The following is a 21,473-nucleotide window of genomic DNA, read 5'->3' on the forward strand; positions in this document are numbered from 1 at the left end:
CCCCCCCGCCCACCCCCAAACATCATCGCAACTTTCCATATCGTCAACCTTGCAATTGTCGCTATAAACATCCATAATGCATGCATTGCCCATCCACCCTCCTCCCACTGAAGCATCCCCAACTCTCCAGCAATCCTTCCCCCCCTCCCTTACCACCGCTAGCAAACCCCCAATGAGCTGCAGTGTAACAACCAGTGTCAACGGGGCACACCCTGATGGGGTCATCTAAGGTACGCACTTCATTACCCCCTTCATCTCGTACTTCGTGTCAGGCCTCCCCATGGAGGCGTCAACGAGAGAAGGGGGGTGTCGCCTGGCATACATTACCACCTGTAGTTCCAACGCCGACTGCATCCATAACCATCGCACACAGCCGCAGTGGCCATGTAAAATCTCCAGGTCATTAGTGCAGTAGTATCCGTCCGCAACAACCCCTACATTCACCAAGTTAGTCTACAGACTATGCCAATAATAGACTGCGAGGATTCAGTCTGCCTCTTCATCCGCTCCTCCCTCTGCTCGATGCTGTCCCTGCTCTTTCCTTATCGATTTCAGGAAATTCTCAACTTGTTGTGGATTTACAAAAAAATGCTGTCTTGCCTGATGCGTTACTCTGAGTTTTGCAGGGTATAGTAGAGCGTAATCAATTTGCAAGTTTCGAAGCTTTTTTTTCACATCCAAGAACTTCCGTCTTTGATCTTGCACCATCGGTGTGAAGTCAGGGTACAGGGTGAAATTAACTCCATCACAGGTAAGCTGCTTCTTGGTTCTCGCAGCCCGCAGAGCCGCGTCCCTGTCTCTATAATTGAGCAGCCGTGCTATGATCGGTCTGGGTGGTGTGCCTGGTTGGGGTTGAGGGCCTAAAGATCGATGCGCCCTCTCGACTATGAATTGCTGTGAAAAAACCTCTTCTCCCACCGCTGTTTTCAGAATCCGTTCCACATATTCCTCCATCCGCCCTGTGTTCGTCGATTCCGGCATGCCCACCACGCGTACATTATTGCGGCGGCTGCGCGCTTCCAATTCTTCATTCTTTGCAGCTATTACCTTGAGGATGTTGTCCATTCTTGACAGCCTGGCATCATGGGACGCTACAGTATCATCACTGTCCGAAATCCTCCTCTCCGCCGCTGTGATGCGCTCCTCGTGAACGTCCATTTTTTGTGCAATAGCGTCCATCCTGGAGGACAGCCGGTCTACCTTATCCACCACTGTCGCAAAACCCTGCTTCATTTCCTGCAGTATAAGGTGCATATCCGGCGCAGCGGCGTCGCGGCTGGTACCTGCAGTTGACATGTTGTGCGGCCCTCCTGCGTCTGACTCCAGTCTAGCTTTTTGCTTCGCCTGTTGGGTCGATTCAAAGGATAGTTTTGGCTGTCTAGTGTCCTGTCGTCCCATGACAGCACCCCTCGCTGATCTCGCTCTGGCAATACTGGTTCCTCTACCTCTACTACCTCCGGGCGATCCGGAAGCCTCCGTCATAAATTAGCACAGCAACCTAGGCACCCCTTCAGTATGTACCAGGTCAGCTCCGAGTCCTGTAGCTGTATCCGTGATCTTCAACAAGCGACCTTCCTCTGTTAACAGGTATGTGCACCAGATCTCTGTGCACTCCAGTAGGTCTCACTCCGTCGTGCGGTATTCAACTTGCAGTGGGAAGAATGGTTCTCTCAGAGAAGGCTCCAGTGCACATGGTCCCGAATCAGGGCACACTAATTCATCAAGCTCTCCGCCAGTACCACCATAGGAACGAGGTTGTGATTAATCCTTCAGCATTCACCAACATGTGTTCGTTTCTATTTTCTTTTTTTTTTTTTCTTTTTTTTTTTTTATTTGTTAGTGTTTTTTTAAACCACCGTCAGCAGATACATGTTGCACTACGACAAATATGACCAGTCCATGGCAGTGCGTGCGCTTTGTCTCAGAACTTGGCATATAGCGTGAGCTTCACGTGACCAGCAAGCACAGATCCCCACGCAGTGTCGAATGTTTCTGCCCACCGGCAGCCCAGTGTAAACGGAGTCTCAAATGTTTAGTCGCTAAATCACCGATATGTCTCCACACGCCGTGCACTCTTCTCACCTCATTAGCGCGATTATCTCTCCCCGCTTTAATGTGTGTCAGCTCTGCAGCGCCGTTTGGGAGTCCAACGGCCAGTCTGTTTCAAAGCGCGGGCACCCTCGCTTTTGGCGCCGAAGGCACCTCACTTGCCAGCTCCCCCAGCAGTAGTATCACTGTCCTTTCACCGCCGGGATCCAGGGAGGGGGTAAGAGGATGACGGTCACAAGCAGCGCGGCTCCCAGCACCTCTCACCTCCGGCCGGCCGCGCTAGCTCGTCAGCCCTTCAAGTATCCGCGTTACCCTTGTAGGTGTCCACGACCTTGGCAGTCCCGCTAGGAGCGGCAGTAGTGTTAAGAGTAGCGTCCCTCAGGTTCCTTCCCTGCGTGTAGGCGAGTCCGCACAGCAGTACGTCAGGCAAGGCCCTCCGACCTCATGGGCACCTTGGCTATCGCGTACCTTCCTTGCCCAGTGCCGCGCTCCGCAGTCACCGCAGCAGCTGCCGGTCAGATTTTCCTCCGGCGATATCTTCGCGACCACAGCTCCGCAGCGCTCCAAACTTTCAGCGAGTGTTGGGACGGCGTTCCTCTACACCACCAGCGATTGTTTGTCAACGTTGGAGGTGGTGAATTGAGGATAAATATAGGATAGCGGCACAGGCTGCAGGAGCCTCACACAAGTGCGGCCATGCTGCTCGTGCGCCCTCTAGCGCCCCTGGGAACGCCCACCTTGCTTACAGCATACCTGACACAGGTAAAATGTGCCACAGAGTTTCACAAGGTCAAGCATATGCCTAGATACGTTACTTTGTAAATACAGAGCAACATGGTGCAAAATTATTGCAGCAAGTACGTCAAGAAAGTGACACACCTGCAGCTTTAAACTGTTGGAAGGGGCTCATGAATGAGCCCCCCCCCCGTTTTTTTCCCCTACAATGATGCACAATGGCTGCCATGCGCCAATGCAGGCACCCTTGCGCCATGTTGTTGAGAAGTTGATTGACGTTGAGCAGGAAGGGACACCTACCTGCACAAAACCTATAAATCCAGGGTATTTACTTTTCCTCTGTGTGGTGTGCGTTGAAGGAGGATTTAAAGGTTGTTGAATTTCAGGGGTATTGTTGTGGCTCAATCTCTTCTCGAGACGTCTGCAGGTGCTTCTGGACTAGTGGAGGGCAGAAGTGAACCAGTTGGCCTTCTTGGAGTGCTGTTTGCCTGTTTTTTTCTTGAGGGGTGCCAGGGTGTCGGTGCAGTTGGAGATGCATCGATCGAGGTTGTGCACTACAGTGTTTGTGTCTGTAAGCGTTGGCGGAGTGGTGGTGCTGAGAGAGGTGACGAGAAGTTATTTGGTGGCCTTGATCCAGCTGTGATAGGGTGCGATGACAGCGGTGGTGTACGGTTGGCGTGGTGAAAGTATGATGTATACAATGATGGCCGGTCCAGGAGAGTTCGGTGGTGTGGCTGTAGTTGATGTTCCCGCTCATGGAGAAGACCAGCTCGAGCATGTCTCTGGCTATGTGGGTTGGTGCAGTGACCAGTTGCTTGAGTCCCCAAGAAGAGGGTGGTATTCTGGTCTCTGGGGTTGTCCAGATGGAAATTGAGGTATCCAAGTAGGATGAAGTCGGTGAATGGGAGAGCCTGGTGTACGATGAGGTCTACAGGGCAAAAGTGAATGGGGGTTCATGGCCGGGGGGGCCTGTAGATGAGGGTGCCGTTGAGGGTGGTGTTGGGGTTGGTTCGGATCTGGAAGTGGAGGTGTTCCATGTTCTCCGTTGGGTCATTAGAGTGCGTTGTCAGTCGGATAGTGCTTTTGTAGACAATGTCAATGCCTCCTCCTGGGTGGTCGGGGTAGTCCTTCTGGGTGATTTTGTAGCCGGCAGGGATGGCGAAGGCAATATCCAGTCCAGAGCAGAGGTTGGTTGAGGTTTCCATGAAGAAGGTGATGTATGAAGAGGGGGTGTTGAGGAGGTCCCAGATCTGTGCGGTGTATTTGTGGAGGGACCCCTTGTTGAGGATGATGTATTTGAGCTGGTCCGGTCCGCTGTTGGTCGGCTGGACGGCAAGAGGCACTGGTGTGCTGAAGTGGCAGGAGGTGCGTTTGCAGTTTTGTCTGGCGCAGGGTGCAAGGGTATTCTTCGGTGATGCTAGATGGCAGGCAGAGTGGCATCCAGGGTTGAGGGCGAGGAGGGTGCTGGCATTGTAGTTGTGGAGTGTCTGAGAGGCAGGGTCCCTGGTGTTGGGCATGGTATGGGGCAGACAGATGCAAATGGGCTTGCCTTCAGCACACCAGTGGCATGCATGAAGCACATGGCAGCACAGCATCCACCATTAAGTAGTGCTGCAGGGGGGCTGGACAGCTGGGATGCGGGAAACACTGCAAAGGGCACTGGAGGGGGCAGGATGCAGGTGATTGCGACGGCAACAATGGAGAGGATAGGAAAAAAGGAACTGCAGAAAAAGCACAGGACAGGCAAAGCCAAAGAAAGCTAAGATTATTATTAAAAAAAACAAAGGTAGAAAAGCAACAGAAAAGATCAGAAAGATGAACAGGAACCGCAGAAAAGGAGGACAGTATGGCAGTCAAGCTGTAGAGACGCTCTACCACTGGACCACCATGGATGAGGCACAGGCAGGAGTCTGTGGGAGGTGGAGGGGCCAATGGCCGATATCAGTGACTTGAGCCAGATAGTAAAGTTCCCCACCAGTCTTGTGCGGTGCCCTCGGTGATGTAGGTCAGTCGCAGTGCAGGGATTGCTCAGGGCACAGAGCTCATCACCCACAGGTGCAAGGCCTGGGCCCGACTCACCCCCGGTCCTCCTCCGATAAACTTCGCACTTTCTCATCACATGGACATAAACACAGCTGCCCAATGCGCTGCACTCTCTCCAAATCTGTAAATCAGCAAGCAGGAGCCTCAGCCAGGCAAGCTTGGGGATAACCGCCAAGTTCTCTGGGGAACCTCCTGATGCAGGTGATGCAACAGGGCCCCCTTAGGTGTGAAGTTGCAGTGCTCCCATCACACAAGTTTGGAGCAGCTTAGGGGCCACACCCTCCACAGCATCTGCCAGTGCAACATCCTCAGGCCTATGATGAAGAGAGGCACGGCCCACTATTGGTAATCTCCTCTGTGCACCCTGGTGAAGTGGTGGCGCATGGTATGCAATGCAGTCCTCCATACATTGGTGTGCAGGAGCGCCTCTTAAGTTCACAGCTCCAAGGAGAGTCAGTCAGTCTTCTCACACAGGTCAGAAACGTGTCTCCATGCAACCTGCCAGACTTCACCACCAGGTAAGGGAGATCGCCAACACGTCAATGTCTACTGCCACAGCCCAGCAACTCCACATCACCTCTGCCTCCCACTCCGGGTCACAGATGCAGGCCCAACAAGGCCTCCGGGCCCAGGGACTGTCCCAGCTTTCAAGGTTTTGGCTGCCATGGTATTGCAAGGAGGGTGCTATGAAAAGTGATGCATCACTGGTTTTTTCCAGCGATGCGCCTTGCTTCATAACTTTAGCCCTAAATCAGCATTTCCTCTTCCCCTAGGACTCTGGCTGGTCATCCAGGTTGTTGGTGGGTTTGAAGGGTTGTTGATCTGTGCTGCACTTGGCTCCGGATGCTCCGTTCTGCATTCCATTGGTCTTATTTCCTATTTTTCATTGGAGGTGGACTTATAGGCTGTTTTTGCCTCTATAGGCAAAAAAAGTTACGCTGGGCTGACTAATGTGAGTTTTTTTGCTGCTAATGGGCCTTTCATCACTTTTCTCTCCCCAACTTCAACATTTTTATCGCCTGACGCTAGTGTTAGCAGCAGTTTTCACCACGGCTTGCTGTTATATCGCCATCTAGCGACATATTGAAAATACATTGCCAGGGCGGTATTTTTTGGTGATAGACCGCGTTAAGAAAACTCCCACTAAGGCTAGTTACTGGCAGTTCTTGTAAATATACCCCTCCGTATCTCTGAATGCTATGTTATTTATAGTCTGTCCAATGTGTACTGAACAAACTGAACAACTCGTGATGTGAATCTTGAATATTAACTGATCTGAATCTTCAGCAACTTACTTGGTGTAGGTTTAGCAATTTTTGAGAATGCATCTCTGGACCTTCTTATGTATAGCATCAATTTCTTGTGATATGCAATTTAATGTATATGGATGAGAGCCCAAACGCCTTGTAACATGTAACTCTGGGTTCATGAGGTGAGACCTGAGCCAAGTGAACAATAGGATCCAAGGTTTATAAGATGCATCCTTACCAAATGACATTCAGGCTCCAACCCTTTTGATTTGTTCCTGTAAGTCAGTGTTGTATATTCTCGGAGCGTTTTTTTCAGCTTCTCCTTAGGGGAGTCAACGTTTATCGGAAATGCTCCGTTTTTGAAGCGTAGAAATGTTTCAAATTTAGAAAATGTACCATTCCTGGGAAAGTTCCTCAAAAAGTGTGCAGCAGTTCAGCTTCAGAAGCACATCTCCACTCTCGCAATCATCCATCCAGTGACTAGCTCTGGTTTAGCACTATGTAGTTCTTCAGGATGAGGCTATTGGCATGCCGGAAGCTTGATGGTGGAGTGTTTGTTTGCTTCTTGTTTGAGATCTCTCAGCAGCCTTATAATGTAGTTGGATCCATTCTGTTTAAGTTCATGATGCAGTGTGATCCACTTGCCTCTTTTCTTTGTTCTAGGGGGTTGGTGTCCAAATATGTAAATATTTAAATGTTTCATTTTAGGACATATTCTGTTTTTCCAGACTGAAACCTCAAAATTCGATTCCTCTTCACATTTTTTTGATGTACTATGGGGATTGATACTTAGTCTGTTGTTTACTATTTATTTTGAACTGGTGGATTTGAAGGAGGACACACCCTCTCCCTCCTTCAGTATGTTCATGTTACACATTTATATCTGAAGTCGTCGTTCCTGGAGAGAATCCACTCCTCGAAGGAGCACCTCTTTGCTTTGAAGGATCCTATAGCCTCTTACAGGATTGGCTCTGTAACGTCCTCCCCAGCCCAGGAGCATGTAAATGAAATATGCCAAATGTGGAGATCTGCAACATACAACTTTATTCTTCAATATAGAACCAATCACTACACACATTGCATCATAACTTTTATAACCACACCTTAACACCTCCAAGCAGGTTACGTAATTCGTATTTAGAGTCCGCCTAGAACCGCAAGGGTACTAGCACGCATAGTCCCAAGACACTACATCTCCCCCTTTGTTAAATAAAAAGTACATCCATACACAATCGGGCAACTCGATGAAAAAAGTAGAAGAAAGAATTAAACTCATTAGAGTTCCTAGTGGGAAGCCCAAAGTTTTTGGAGTAAACGCCTCACCCCCTGAATTGTGGCATGTTTCACTAGTGACAATGAATTACTATTTATCAATAGGTTACCATGGCAATAATTAAATAGGGTTTTCATTGAGCATTAGTGTCTCAATCCCCCGTTATCTACAGATAGGTACCTTCTTAATAAATGGTATTTTTTGGGGGAACCTTGAGGCATTTGTAATATTCTTTTATCAACTGGATCCCTGCTTTATTAAAAAAGATATGTTATATAACAACTCCCATTTGTGGTTAACATCCCCCTAGTCTTACTACCCCAGCAGGGTGTGGATAGGCGCCAATGATGTATCTTGCCACTATCTAGTGGTTGAGGCATCTACTCCAAAATCTTTTAATTTCCAAGTAGGACCTATCCCCACTTTCTCTCTAATATTCTGTTTTCACCTGGTTGTCCTTTTGTGTATGGAGAATATTTTGGGAGAATGCCACTAGGTCGGTCCTCTCTTACTCTCCCTGTGGGAAGAAAATAAAAGGTACAGACAGCATTAGCATAATAGTTCCTAATTGAGTCATCAAAGTGATCCCACTGGTCGGCGAGATCAGGTGGTATGCGGTAGTTGAGGGGCACCTTGGTCATGCGCTGATGACATAGGTTCATATGTTTAATCAGACAGGTAGGCGGTGTTGCCTCACTATTGAGATTGGGAGCTGATAAACATCAAAGTAGGTATGCCGAGTCCCATTTGATGGACTTTCCAGGGCAATGCACTATCATCAAGTGTCCTTTGCACATTACAACCCTTAAACGGTTGACATCAAATGGAATTTTCGGTTTACTTTTCTGTTTGACCAGTGTCCAGTCCCCATGCCGAAGACTGTTCCCTGGCACATTGGTGCTGTTTTCATATTGCACTTGTGGGAAATGTGTGTGACATAAACCTTATCAGCATTTATTGATTGGTCCAATGTTCATTGTGGTAGTTTGGTTCTGATGGCTCTCCCAAATAGCAAGGTGGCAGGGCTCTCACAAGTTGTGGAGTAAGGAGTTGATCGAGAGGCATGAAGGGCTTGACAATTGGCCTGGTTGCGATCAATTTCTTTTATTGATACTTGCTGAATTACCTTCTTAAGAGTTCCCATGAATCGTTTAACAACACCATTGGCTTGCGGCCATAGAAGTGCGTACTCTTTTGATGATTGTCATTGTGTAGAACAAGAAACTTGTACTCTTTGCAACTGAAAGAAAGGCCATTGTCAGATTTGAAAATAGCGGGGATGCCCCACGCTGCATAGATGTCATCAAGCCACTTGATGACTTTGTCATGGGTTGTCGATGGCAAGCCTTCCAACAAAGAAAAATGTGGATATTCATCAATGATTAAGATGAGATGATTACTATTGCCTAGTGGCCCAAAGAAGTCAACAGCAACTCTCTCTGAAGCATGTGCAGGAGGGTCAGACATTGTTATTGGATTCTGCATCACCTTGGGGGATAAATAGTTGTCAAATCATTCATCTAGGCGAGGGAAGCACACTCAGTCTCTTAGGGCTCTTTTGGTGGCTACAATGTCCATCATGGGCCAGTTCAATGATTTGCTTTCTTAAAATCACAGGTATAAGGATTCTCAAACCTCTCATTGTGATACCTTCTCAAAGGAAGGATAGCTCATCTTGTACATTTTTGAATTTTTTAAATTCAGCATCATCAGCAAAGGGTCAAACATATTTCTTCCAAGATTGAGTTGTAATGAGGTCTTTGAGGATGAGCATGTCCTTATTTGCATTCGTAGCTGCGATAATTTGTTCAATGGATAGAGCGCTGGACCCCAAAATGAAGTTGAGATATTCTTCAGCCGCTTTGGACGTTGAACTGTGACAATGTAGTGACACTCGTGAAAATTAGGCTGAGGGGTTTTGATCTTTCCACTGTTTGTGTACAATCACATAATTGTACTCCTCCAATCGCAACCTCCAACTCTTGATACAAGGGGGAATCTTAGGTTTTGGGTTTCATAAAATAGTGAGCAATGTCTGGTGATCTGTGATGAAAGTGAAACGTTTCCCATATAAAAACACATCAAAATGTTTGCAGGCCCACACTACAGCCAGACTCTGCTCCTCTGGCTTAGAGCAGGCACATTCTATTTCAGATAGTCCTCGACTAGCATAGGCTATAATGTGTCTCTGGACATTCGGATGGCCATTTTATTGAGCAAGGATTGCCCCCTATCTACTGTGATCTCAGTATATAACTTGGGATCAAAATGGGTAATTTTGGTTGCATTCTCAATCGCATGTTTTTTGTCGTATTCAGGAGACCACTGGAAGGAGACATTTTTCTTGGTTAAGTCTCTCAATGTTGCACTCACTGTTGCAAAGTCGCACATATATCTTGAGCAAAAACTGGCCATGCCTATGAAGGATAGTAGCATAGTTACGTCTTGTGGGGGGCAAGTGCTTGGACTTTATCTGGCTCAGGAGTCATTCCCCCATAAAAGAATATGTGCCCAAAGAATTTGAGTTTGGTTTTGTGAAACATACAATGTGCGCCATTCAGAATGAGACCTGCATCAACAAGTAATTGCATGATTATGTCCGTGATGTGGGGACCAGGATGTCTTTTTCTCAAGCTTGCTTTGTTGGCCTGGCGCATATCAACACAAATGTGTATTGCACCTCTGATGTCCTTCTTGGCACCACAACTATGGGCTAAACCTACTAGTGTGGAACCAGTGGAGCATTCAATTATGTCATATTTCAACCATGTTTCTATTTCTTTCTCAATAGCTTCTTGTAAGTGAAAAGCAACTTTATAGTCCCATTGCACTTTCAAGGTAAGTAGGCATGCACTAGATGAAGTTCCTTTAAAAACATGAATTGGCGCTTACATTGACATTATTTTATGTCTCATGGTTGGTGTAAATGATCCTTGACTCTGTAAAGGTTTAGATTCATCATACGTGTATACTTTCGTATTTGAAAGGGTAAGGCAAGGCACAGGAGACAAGTTGTTATAACTTCTCTACTGTCATGATTCAGCCATATCAGATTCCTGGTGCACCTTGTCTGGCACCTGTTTACTGTTTTCTATTGTCTTTGCCAATGCGTATTGTAACTTTGCCACTTGTTTGTGCCATTGCTTGTTGCAAACTATGATGTTATCAAGGCCTTTTGTCCGGTCTTAGCTCCAGTAGTTTACCTGTGAGCTGGAATCAGGAAGCTAATAGGGACCACAACCTGTTCTAGAAGCTTCCTCCTGAGCCCTTTAAATAGGGGCCACACCCTGTTCTCATTGCTGGTGATTGAGAACCCTGAGCTTGAGCAGAAACTGTTCCTGTTCTTCGGTTGCTGAGAGATGATTCCGGTTGCAGCAAGAAGACTTGTGTTTTCTTTTCCCAGGTTCGAGATCCTCTCTCAGCTACAATCAGGTAGGATCATTCCTTTCTTAACCAACAGCATCGTAAAAGGAACTTCGTGCTGTTTTTGTTATTTTGCATTTTGAATGAAAGTTGCATATTGCGCTGGCGTGCTTTTGAGCATTTACATGTTTGATAATTTTAGCACTGTTGTACATCGCGCTGACGCTCTTGTTAGTCATTTACATGTTTGGTAATTTTGGCACTGTTGTATATTGAGCTGAAGCGCTCTTTATTCATTTACATGTTAGGTAATTTTGGCACTGTTTTACATGTTTGGTGATTTTGGCATTTTTGTACGTCGTGCTGAAGCGCTCTTTGGTCATTTACATGTTGATGACTCTGGCACTTTGGGCACATCGTTCTGAATCGCTCTTACGGGCATTTGCATACCTGATTTGGCATTGTGTCACGTTGCGCTGAAGCGCTTACTGGACATTTGCACATTTTGAACTTTGAGGTTCCAAGGTTGTTGAAAGTACAGCTGTGATATTTAACAGTAGTTAAAGCACATCATTACGGAAATTTGTGTCTTAAGGCCAAGTGGCTTTTTATATGAAGGTGTGCTTCATTTTGAAACATGGTTGTTTAGCCATAACATTGTATCCTTGAGAATTATACGAACAGAAATTGTCAGTGAATCCTGAGAAGACGTACACAACGATTTTATTCATAACCTGATTTTCTTTTACTGGTATGTTGTTAAATATAGTCAAAGAGTTTATAAAGCATGAAAAGAAAGTTAATCAAGGACAACGTCTCGTTCCAGGTCTCCCTCCCAGCAGTACCCACCCTAATTCCCTTCCTCCTGTCTAGCCACTTTGATACTCGGTGTAGTTAAGGTTGATTCAAGACTGCTGGAAAGTTGGCTTCTTGAGCGTACTGCTCCTAAGGAACCCAACTGAATTTTACCAGTTCTGACAGACACATAATATTAATCAACCCACCACTGTCTATAATGAAGGGTATGGGGCAACTGTTCACCTTTAATGTAGTTTTAGGACAATGTAAAAATGAAACTTTTTGCTCTATTTGCTGCTTTTCTTTTGACTTTTGATCTTCTTTTCAAGCAGCAAATCCTACATCTGCATGTCATTCCTTGATAGATATCATCAATGATCACCTGTCTTCTTCACTAGTGCTTGATAGTGACATTGAAAAACCTTTGTATGATGAATTAACTGATGATCAACTGTGTTTTATTTCTACTTGTCGTAACTGAGGTTGTCTTTAGGCCTCGTAGGCATGGCAAGAACGCTTCTGGAACCTTCTGGTGCCCATTTTCTCTTACCGCTGTGATTCATTTGGCTTCTCTTTTACTGTGCAGTCTGTTACAAAGTGGTTTTCTCTCCCACAGTCATGCATGTCTGTTCTATGGCTATACATTTACCTTCATGGGGAAATGAAAACCCACATTTTTGCCTTTGTCGCCCCGAGTGGGATGTGTAAGCTCAGACGTGAGTCCCATGCTCTCCACACCACTGGAGTCAAGCAATCCAGGCTGATGACGGCTGCTAGCCAGAAACCGGTCCTTGGATGCTTGATTCCGGTCCGGGAAAGACATGGCTTGGCAGTTCGGGCTAGACTGTTCCCATGAGGCACAAGGTCTAGGCTGATTTGCATATGGCCATGTCTGACCTGGGGTGGTGTGGAGTGCAAAAAAACGATGGATTTAGGCCCATATCTCTGTACTGGGGTGAATGTATGACAATGTTCTGCATTCTGTCCATCACCTGTTGTTTTTGCAAAATGAAAACCCACACCAGAAGAATAACTTTTTTTTCTTCATAGACGTTGACTTGTGTGCATCTATTTTGAGCTTGTGCTTACTTTTCATGGTCAATGCTGACTAGTTCCTGCATCCATATCAGCAGCTTGTTGATCTGCTAGTTCTTTTGCCCTTGCAGGCATTAACACCTTCTCTAAACTGAGTGTTGTTCTCAAGATGCGTGTACTGAAAGAGACTAAAAGACAACCACCGATGCTTCTGAGGCGCATGGCTGCTTCATCATTAAAGTCACAGAATGTACAGCGTTTGATACATGTGTCAAGTCTCTCAACAAACTCATCAATTGTTTCACCAGCCTGTTGCCATTCTTTAACTGAAAATTTACCTTTCACTGTCAATATTTGGCACCTGATTGAACTTGACCTCCAATGCTTCTTTTATCGTTTGGTAAGACGTTGCGTTTATTTGTGAGACTTTCTTTAACACTTCTTTCAGTCCCATCACTGGCAAGGTTTTTCAAGCATTTAATGATCTTGTTATCTCCTTGCTCCTACAGCACATATATGAAATCATCAAATGTTCTGATCCATGCATTCCACCTGGCACTGATGTTCTGTTTCTTCGCTGTGTCAAACAGTGGTGGTTCCGTCAGGAATGTGGCTGTGTTTTATTTTGTGATCCTTTCTGCTGCCATTGGGAGTTGTTCAGGTTGTGTTTATTGCACAGGATGCCACCTGCAACTGCTGCACTCATTGGTCTTGTGCTGGAGCCTGAGTCGTCATGTCCTATTTGAGGTTGTGTGGTGCTATAATTGCCTGTGCTAGAAAGTACGTTTTTGTTTTCGTACCTGGTCGTCACTGCCATTAGTGTTAGCTTTGTATGATGATGGTTCTATTTTAAGGCATGGCTCAGACTCTGTTCTTTGATCCTTACCAGCAGAATCTTCTGGGCTTTTAAAATGTGCTCCTCTGCAAGGCCTTCAACTTCTTCTATGGAGGTGTCTGTGCTGGAGCAGGGCTTTGACTCCACATACGCAAATTGCAGACTGCTTTGCATCTATTAGGTACACATGTGGCACGCATGAGTAGTTTACTATAATATTGCAAACTCTCAGTGAGAGCAGCCTTGTTTCTTCGGGGCACATATTCCCTACTCATCGCCAGTTGTAACATTCTCCCCAGCCTAGGTATATGCAAATGAAATGTGCCACACAGGGAGTTCTGCAACATATGTTCTTATTCTTCAACATGCAACCACACACTGCACGCATTGTGCCATAACTTTTATAACCACATCTTAACACCTCCCAGCAGATTACGTAATTCCTGTTTAGATTCCGCCCAGAACTGCAAGGATCCTAGCCTGCATAAACTCAAGACTCTACAGGATCCTGCTCTCTTCTTAAGCCCCCACACCATGTTTGGCACTGCCTTTCCTCACCGTCTGACCTTTCAATACACCAGACATGTATGCTAAGTTAGTAGAATCCTGCTAGTTCAAATTCTCCATAATGAGGAAGGTCAATAAATCTCACTGACTCGCAAATGTTAATTTTACTATCTAGTTATTCATGCCTACCAGATTTAGCACATTATAATGGTGTATTGACAAGTTGCACTTACCTTTCACATCTCTCTTAAAAATAGAATTGCCTACTTCTGCCTTTCTGGATAGTACATCACAACCTTCTTTGTTGGTCACCATTGGCTTTCCCTTTACCACCATCGTGGCACCTATCCTGAAACAACTTGGAGGTGAAGATGACAATGAGACACTCAGCATTGTTGTTTCCACTATTGCCACTGACCAATCTCTCTTTTTTAAGGCTCATTCCTAAAATTATTTCTTTTGGTGGGTTTTATAAATTTATGAATTTAAAATTGCGCTTTCTGCATTCTAATCTGGGCACACCTATGTATCACCCTTTGACTAGAGTACATTTTAATTGAATTTATTTCAGCTTCAAAAAATGTTCTTCTTAATATACCACTCTCATTCCACAGAGGTGCTATCTGTGTATTACTTGACGTATTTCGCTTGAATGCTCCTTGTGCATAGCCTACCTATCTTCGGTCTGTATTTCCTGGCTTTAAATAAAACTCTAGCATAGTAGATGATGCACATGGGTAGCACAAATAGTGTCACGCATGACACAAGGCACACAATACAGAAAATGAGCAGTGTGTTTGATCTGAGCTAAAATAAGTAATGAATGGCACACATCCTGAGCCAACCATTAAGAGAACCCTATATGATGTAATTTTAACCCACTTCGCCTTCTGAGCAGAAGCCAAATCACACATGGCATGTCACCTGATCCAGTTTTAATGTTAAGCTTTAGACAGGCGCATGTGCAAACTGTATCAATTTAATTTCAGCCAAGTGTTGCATGGAACCCAATTTTTTTTTAAAGTGGGTGGATTCTGGAACACTAATCACAGAGCCTGAACCTACGGTTTCATGAAACTTCCTAAATCAAACACCTGCTGTGATTTGACATGATAGTGAAATAAAGGTCTGCTGAACTTTGCATTGTGTTTATTGCAGGTGGTGTGATGTTTGTGGGATTTTAATTTTTGGCATTGCTGCTGTTAATTCATCATCCAACAGTCTCTGACCTTCTTGCTTTTGCATCCTCAGGTTCCAAACTATCTTCATCTCTACCATTTTGCTTATTTGCAAACCCCTATCACACTTGTTTCCTTCACAGATACCTTGCTCATTCCCATGAAGCTACTTACGTCTTGTTTCGGTCTTTTATTACTCAGAATTTTCTTTTCAGCTCACTCAACTTCAGCTTCCCTTACTACTTACCCTTTTTATTTCCATATTTTACACTTGAGCTGTGCAATCTTCATTCACACACCCACAGCAGGTACTATGCAGGTAGCAGCATTGCAAAGGAGAGAAAAATGTCCTCATGCAAGTTATGCACAAGCAGCACCGGTGTAAGTTTTCTTCACACAACAGAGCAAAAGCACTGCAATATACTGCAGGCTTTCTTGATGCAAAATAGGCATAGCAGAGGCAACTTCTGTGCAAGCGTCCTTCATCCAAAGAACAGGCACACCACGAACAACAGCTCTGCAAACTTTCCTCACACAGAAAAGGTACAGCATGGACATCAGCATTTAAATTGCTATCACATCAGCGCGTTACTGTGAGCATCAGTGCGAGATTCCCTAGCAAAACAAGTCCAGCATGGGCAGCAGATGTAAAAGCTTCTCTCGCACTAAACATGAAAAATAGCATCAGCTGTAGAGCTCTCCCTCAAGAAACAGATACAGCCCAGGAAGCATGAATACTGCAATCTCCCTCACAAGAGTGATACACCATGGGGAAATTGAAGCAATGGCAGGCACCTTCATTAGAGAGGTACCGTAGTGACAGCAGATGTGAACGAATCTCTCACCAAAACAGGTAGAAAATCACAGCAGCAGAGCAAGCCTATAGGTCAAAAAGTGATGAAGAATGAAGGGATAGGTGTGCACAGGTGCCAACATGTCACATGTGACACCGTCAGTCATTCTCAGCATTTTATCCAAAAGCACAGTGCACACAAGGATTTCTGTTCCCATGTTTAAAAGCTAAACTCAAAACTACAAGTTCCAGATTGCACAGTGATCTTGGATAAAAAACTAGAACCAGATAAGGTTTCTCATATGATGGCAGGAGAGTGTGGTTGTATGTGAAAACCTACACACCACTATGTCAAATTTTTCAGGTACATATCATAAAATGTGATGAAATATACAACCTCAGAGTGCTATCAGGTGCATTTGGGTTATGCATTAAAGAAGCATTTTTTTTTTTTATCTTGTAGCTTTCAGGCTGATAATATATAGATTTTAGAGATACCTGCAGGATCAAATATGCTTTTTAAAGATCATTTCTTTCATTTTACCAATGGTTCCAATTTACCTTATGGTGCATGCCTAGGTTCCATTTCAATATGCGGTTTTTGGTATATGTATATTATTTGCGCATTTTCAGACCATTTAAATGAACATGAAAAATCATAGTTTAGAGAGTTCATAATGATCTAAGTAAAGACTCTGCACCATGGAAAATAAAATGTGGATGGGTGATTGGCACTGTGTCTCACTTTCTGAATTCAGGGCAGACTACACAAACTCCCAGGGCTGGATTTCGCATTACAGGCACCCAGTATGGCAATCTTTGTTGGTACCCTGCCCCACTGCCCATGATCTCCTCTCTGCCCCACTGCCCATGACCTTCTTCTACATGGATTCCCTCACTACCTCCAGCCCCACTGCCCATGATCTCCTCCTACATGGATTCCCTGACTACCTCCCTCCAACGGTGCACATCATCTCCCCATAACCTCAATGTAATGTATCAGAGCACGCTTTATGTCACACAGACATAGTGCACAAAGACAATAAATCATACAAATGAAATAAATCAATTTTAGGAAATGTTACATCAGACAATGTGAGCTGCAAGATGTAGGAATCAGGTCATCCATACTGATAGGCATTGTAGGCCACAGGTATCATGCATTTTACCAGTCTCAAATGTCCCGATTCACAGAATTGGGCCGTTTGAGTGCAGTAAAATGCTTTTTGGTATGTATGAATTCCAATTTGCGCTTCAGTAACGTGTTACCGAATCGCAATTTGGAATTGCAAAACATACTGATTCTGTATTAAGAAATGAAGTGTTAGGCCACAGGTATCATGCATTTTACCAGTCTCAAATGTCCCGATTCACAGAATTGGGCCGTTTGAGTGCAGTAAAATGCTTTTTGGTATGTATGAATTCCAATTTGCGCTTCAGTAACGTGTTACCGAATCGCAATTTGGAATTGCAAAACATACTGATTCTGTATTAAGAAATGAAGTGTTCAGGGTGTCCCTTTTCTCATATTTAATCGCAGCGGTATGTAGGAATGTTTTGCAACTGAAATGCAGTCACAAATCATTTGCACGTTACCATCTACTTCAAGTAGGTGGTAACCCATTCGCAAATACGAAGGGGTCCTCAAGGGAATCCCTTCTTCTTTGTGAATGTTCTCAAAAATGTTTTTCAAGAGCAGGCAGTGGTCCCACGGAGCACTGTCTGCTCTTTAAAAAATGTAAAGAAAACTTTTTATTTAAATTTTTTAAATGCATCCCGTTTTCCGTTAAGGGAAATGGGCTGCAATTAAAACAAATATATTGCTTTATTTAAAAACAATCACAGAAAAGTTTGTCTTCTGACCCCAGCAGGCCACCATCCCTGTGTTTTTTGAGCGTCCTAATGGGTCGCACATTGCGACCTGCCTTATTAATATTAATAAGGTAGGTCGATTTGCAACACTTTAGGAAACGCTAAGTAACACTCGTGGAGTTTTGAATATTCAAATAGCAATTGCCTAACTGCGATTCACAGAGAATGCAATTAGGGAATTGATGTTTGAAATTATGATACATGTGGCACTAGATGTAAAGAGTGATTGCTCTGGAAAAACACAAACTCTGAATTTAAAATGTGACAGTGGTTGGGGTTGTGTATATAAATGAGAATATTTTACTACTGAAAGGAACCCTTTTTAGCAACCTTATAATAAATTTGAGAAGAAACTTAAGGTTCTAAGCGAATGCCTTGCAGTTTGCATGCAGCTCTTTGATAATAAAACAAAGCTCACTGTGCTATATTATGAGGATTGTAGCTTACAAACTGCAAATACCAAAACATCATCTGTGAGAAAAGCAGTAGCCTACTGAGCTATCACCACAAAATGCAAATCTGCGAACTGCTTGTAGCACATTTTCAGGAGGCTTATTTACCATTTCTACTACTTAATAAGTCAAAACCATGACCAGACAAAAAAAACAGCTCACTCCAGCAAGTACACTATTCACCAGAGTTATCCTATTGTTATTGTGCCTTCAAAAATTTGGGGCACATAGATCTCAGCAGGCTGCTTTTGTCTACCCTCTTGTCTGACCTGTCTTAAAGAGGAACTGCACTCCTTTCCAGTTTCCTCTCCAGTGCTCATCCCTGAGGCCATGTATATGCAAATTGGAAGTGCAGCAGGAGAGAGTGAAAGATTTTTCAACCCTCAAATACCCCCTTGCTTTCGAATGAAAGGCACTCGTCAGTGAGCTATACGTTTTTTCATTCCCCTCTGCCAGTAATGATAGGCCTCTGAGCGGTGTCTGTAGATTGTTTTAAATGTTATCTATAGTTGCATTGTTTTGAATTATATTGATTCTCAGCAGCTGGGCTGCCGGATCTGTAGGGGGCCCCCTCTGACCTCTAAGGCACAGGGGACCTCTTGCACAGCGGGGGCTGCGGGGGCATCCATTACGCCCCTGCTAGCGACTACGTGACAATTCAATGGGTCCATTAGATTAAAATAGCATTTTCTCTGTAGAGTCTTTAAGGCAAAGTTTCTTTGAGTTGATTAATTTTTTTCTTTCTTTTGGAAACAATTTAAGAAAGCTTGATTGTAACTTTCTTTCAAGATCAAATCAATATTATTTTGATACGTTGTCCCGGGGCACATAAAAGGAGTGGGGCCCGTAGGCCGGTGCCTACTTTGCCTATTTTGTACTCAGGAACTGGTTTGAATGGTAATGTCAATACTTCTGTATGAGGGGTAAGTGGATGACCTAGGAAGAAGGGGTAGAATTATTATGTGAAGTGTTCTGTGGGGTCTTGGGCTTCTACATTTTGTGAGGGGTGAAGACAATAGCCTTTGAAGTAGGAGTAGAAGGTTGGTTGTTGGGAAGGTATTTCCATAAATGGCTTTAGATGCTATGAGCCTTTCATAAAAGGTGAGGTCAGCAGTTCTCGTATAAGAGGTGGACAGATAGTATGGGAAGGAGGGGGCAATTGAGTGTTTGTGATGGAATTTGGCTGGCAGTCTGCGGTGAGCATTTCTTTTGGAGAAATATACAGGATCACTTGATGGTAGTGGTGAATGGATTGGTGGTTAAGGTTCTGCTTTGTTTGAGGGTCTCCACTATAAATCTATGAGAGCTAAAACCATGCCAGAATTTCAAGATATCAACAAAAGATACATTTCATCCACTGAATTAAAATGGAAATTAGTCACATAGTGGTCATCTCAAAACTCCGGCACGGATATGATCCACCTGAGACCAACAACGGACAGCTCTGCTTTAGTTGATATCTCTGGTCTCTGGGTCAGCATTTTTTTAAAAAGGTGAGCCAGTATGATCTTGCTTTAAGTTGAGGGATGAAGAAGCATTGATAATCAATTTTTGTTACAGGTAAGCAGGGTTTAATGTGGCCGAGGTGGCAGGGAGTGTGATCAAGGTGATCTTTGGTCCCAGAGCTTGGGAGCTGAGATGATGTTCATTGGAGGTGGGCAAGCCACTGAATGCTTGAGCCAGGCTCGATCCTGATGTCTGGCTCCAGCACAGCTCCATGTCCTATTGGAACCTCGAGCCCAAAATGAGTTATGCTTTCATGTAGCTTCTGCCTGCCTCTGTAACCTGGATGTGGGGTTATTGCACGAGTTGTCAAATCTGGAACTGGGGGAACCAGGTTTGAGACTCAATGTCAGTTCCACATCCTGTGATTCTGGGAAATTCACTTAATACTTCACTTAATATTTCCATCCCTATAAAGAAGGAATGGTGACCTTGTGTAATGTAACTGGTGCTCATGTAAAGCACTCCAATACTTTCAGGTCGAGGTCCCACTATATAGAAAGTACAGAAAAAATGCACGAAGATGTAATAACAAAGCCATAACATAAGGAATGATACATAGATACCTATGTACTAGCTACTTTGTACAAAGTGAAACAAGAAAACCTGGATAAATAGCCACTTCCCTGTTTAAATTGTGCGCTAATAGGCAAATATTCTATCCCACCATATTTCATTTTTTTCATTATCACATATGAAAACATGTTTAAATACAATACCAGTTTTACAGATTGGATTACGAGACTATGATGTTCCTCTATAATAATCTGGGTCATATACAGTATTTACACGACAAGTGCCTTCCCTTAGTTCACTAATGGTTCATGTTTAAAAACTATCCCTTTTAATAAAGTACTTCTCAATGCAGTGCTAAGGTATGACTATTAATGCCAAAGCTTCCACGTGTAACAGGAATAAACTTGTTTGAATTCTGAAGAGACTATCAGATTTCATTTGATGTTTGTCGTATGGTTTACATAGTAAACATGTTTAGGCCTTGGCTCGTGCACAAGCTCTAAAATCCGAGCCAGACCCTTACTTTGGCTTCAGCTCACCTGCCGGTAAGTTGTTGACTTGCCCAATCCTAACATTCATGAGTTATGAGCAGGATGGCAAATGTAGTGGTAAGCTCATGTTTATCAGGGTAACAAATGTGGCGTCAACATTCTAGTCCAATGTGGTTACCAGCAAATCACTTCAGTGGACATTGCTGGTGTTCTACCATTTATCTAGCATCCTCAGCTTACATTGAAGTTCAAAGGGATACCAAAGTGGTAGAAGCCATCTTGAAACCTTGATACACTACCATAAGATTTGCTTATATTGCCAACACAATTTAATGCTGAAATCGAGCACCTGGCTACTTTCCAGTCTCACTTGTATTCCATTCAACCATGGTAGGAAGGGTTTGATCCAAATTCACTGCATGAATGTACTTCTACTCCTTTACATCCAGTACTTAATTTGTACAGGTGTTTGCACATTCTGGCAATTGGACCTCAGTTTGGCCCCTTGTAATTATTTATTATACATAGCTAAAGCTAGAGATCTGATCACCTATAGGAAGGCTACCAACATAGCAGAGATAATATAATACAAACCATAGCATTACTCACTGAATCAGCGACCCCCTGAAGAAAATACAGCCCAGTCATCTGCAAAATCAAGATGAAATAGGTTTAAAGTCCTCAGAAACATAGGATTAATACTAGAGAGCATGCGAGTGAAACAGGAAAGGAGAAGGGCATGAAAAAGAGTGAGTGAGGGAGAAAGGGAGGCAGATAAAG

At 44.2% G+C, this 21,473-nt stretch overlaps 1 protein-coding gene across 2 annotated transcripts in view; it reads right to left on the reverse strand.

Moving 5' to 3' along the window:
• LOC144823811 (uncharacterized) overlaps window positions 1-21,473 on the reverse strand; it is a 194,712-nt gene that overhangs the window by 11,770 nt on the left and 161,469 nt on the right. The window contains exon 9 of one of the 2 annotated variants that reach the window (XM_078682663.1): window positions 21,303-21,341. In XM_078682663.1, coding sequence (XP_078538789.1) covers window positions 21,307-21,341 — 35 coding nt within the window. In that variant the 3' untranslated portion in view covers window positions 21,303-21,306. Of the gene's footprint in view, window positions 1-21,287; window positions 21,342-21,473 lie in introns of both variants that reach the window. The other variant, XM_078682664.1, reaches the window with a different exon arrangement.

The sequence above is a fragment of the Lissotriton helveticus genome, chromosome 3_1, assembly GCF_964261635.1.
Source record: "Lissotriton helveticus chromosome 3_1, aLisHel1.1, whole genome shotgun sequence".
Classification (NCBI taxonomy): Eukaryota; Metazoa; Chordata; class Amphibia; order Caudata; family Salamandridae; genus Lissotriton; species Lissotriton helveticus.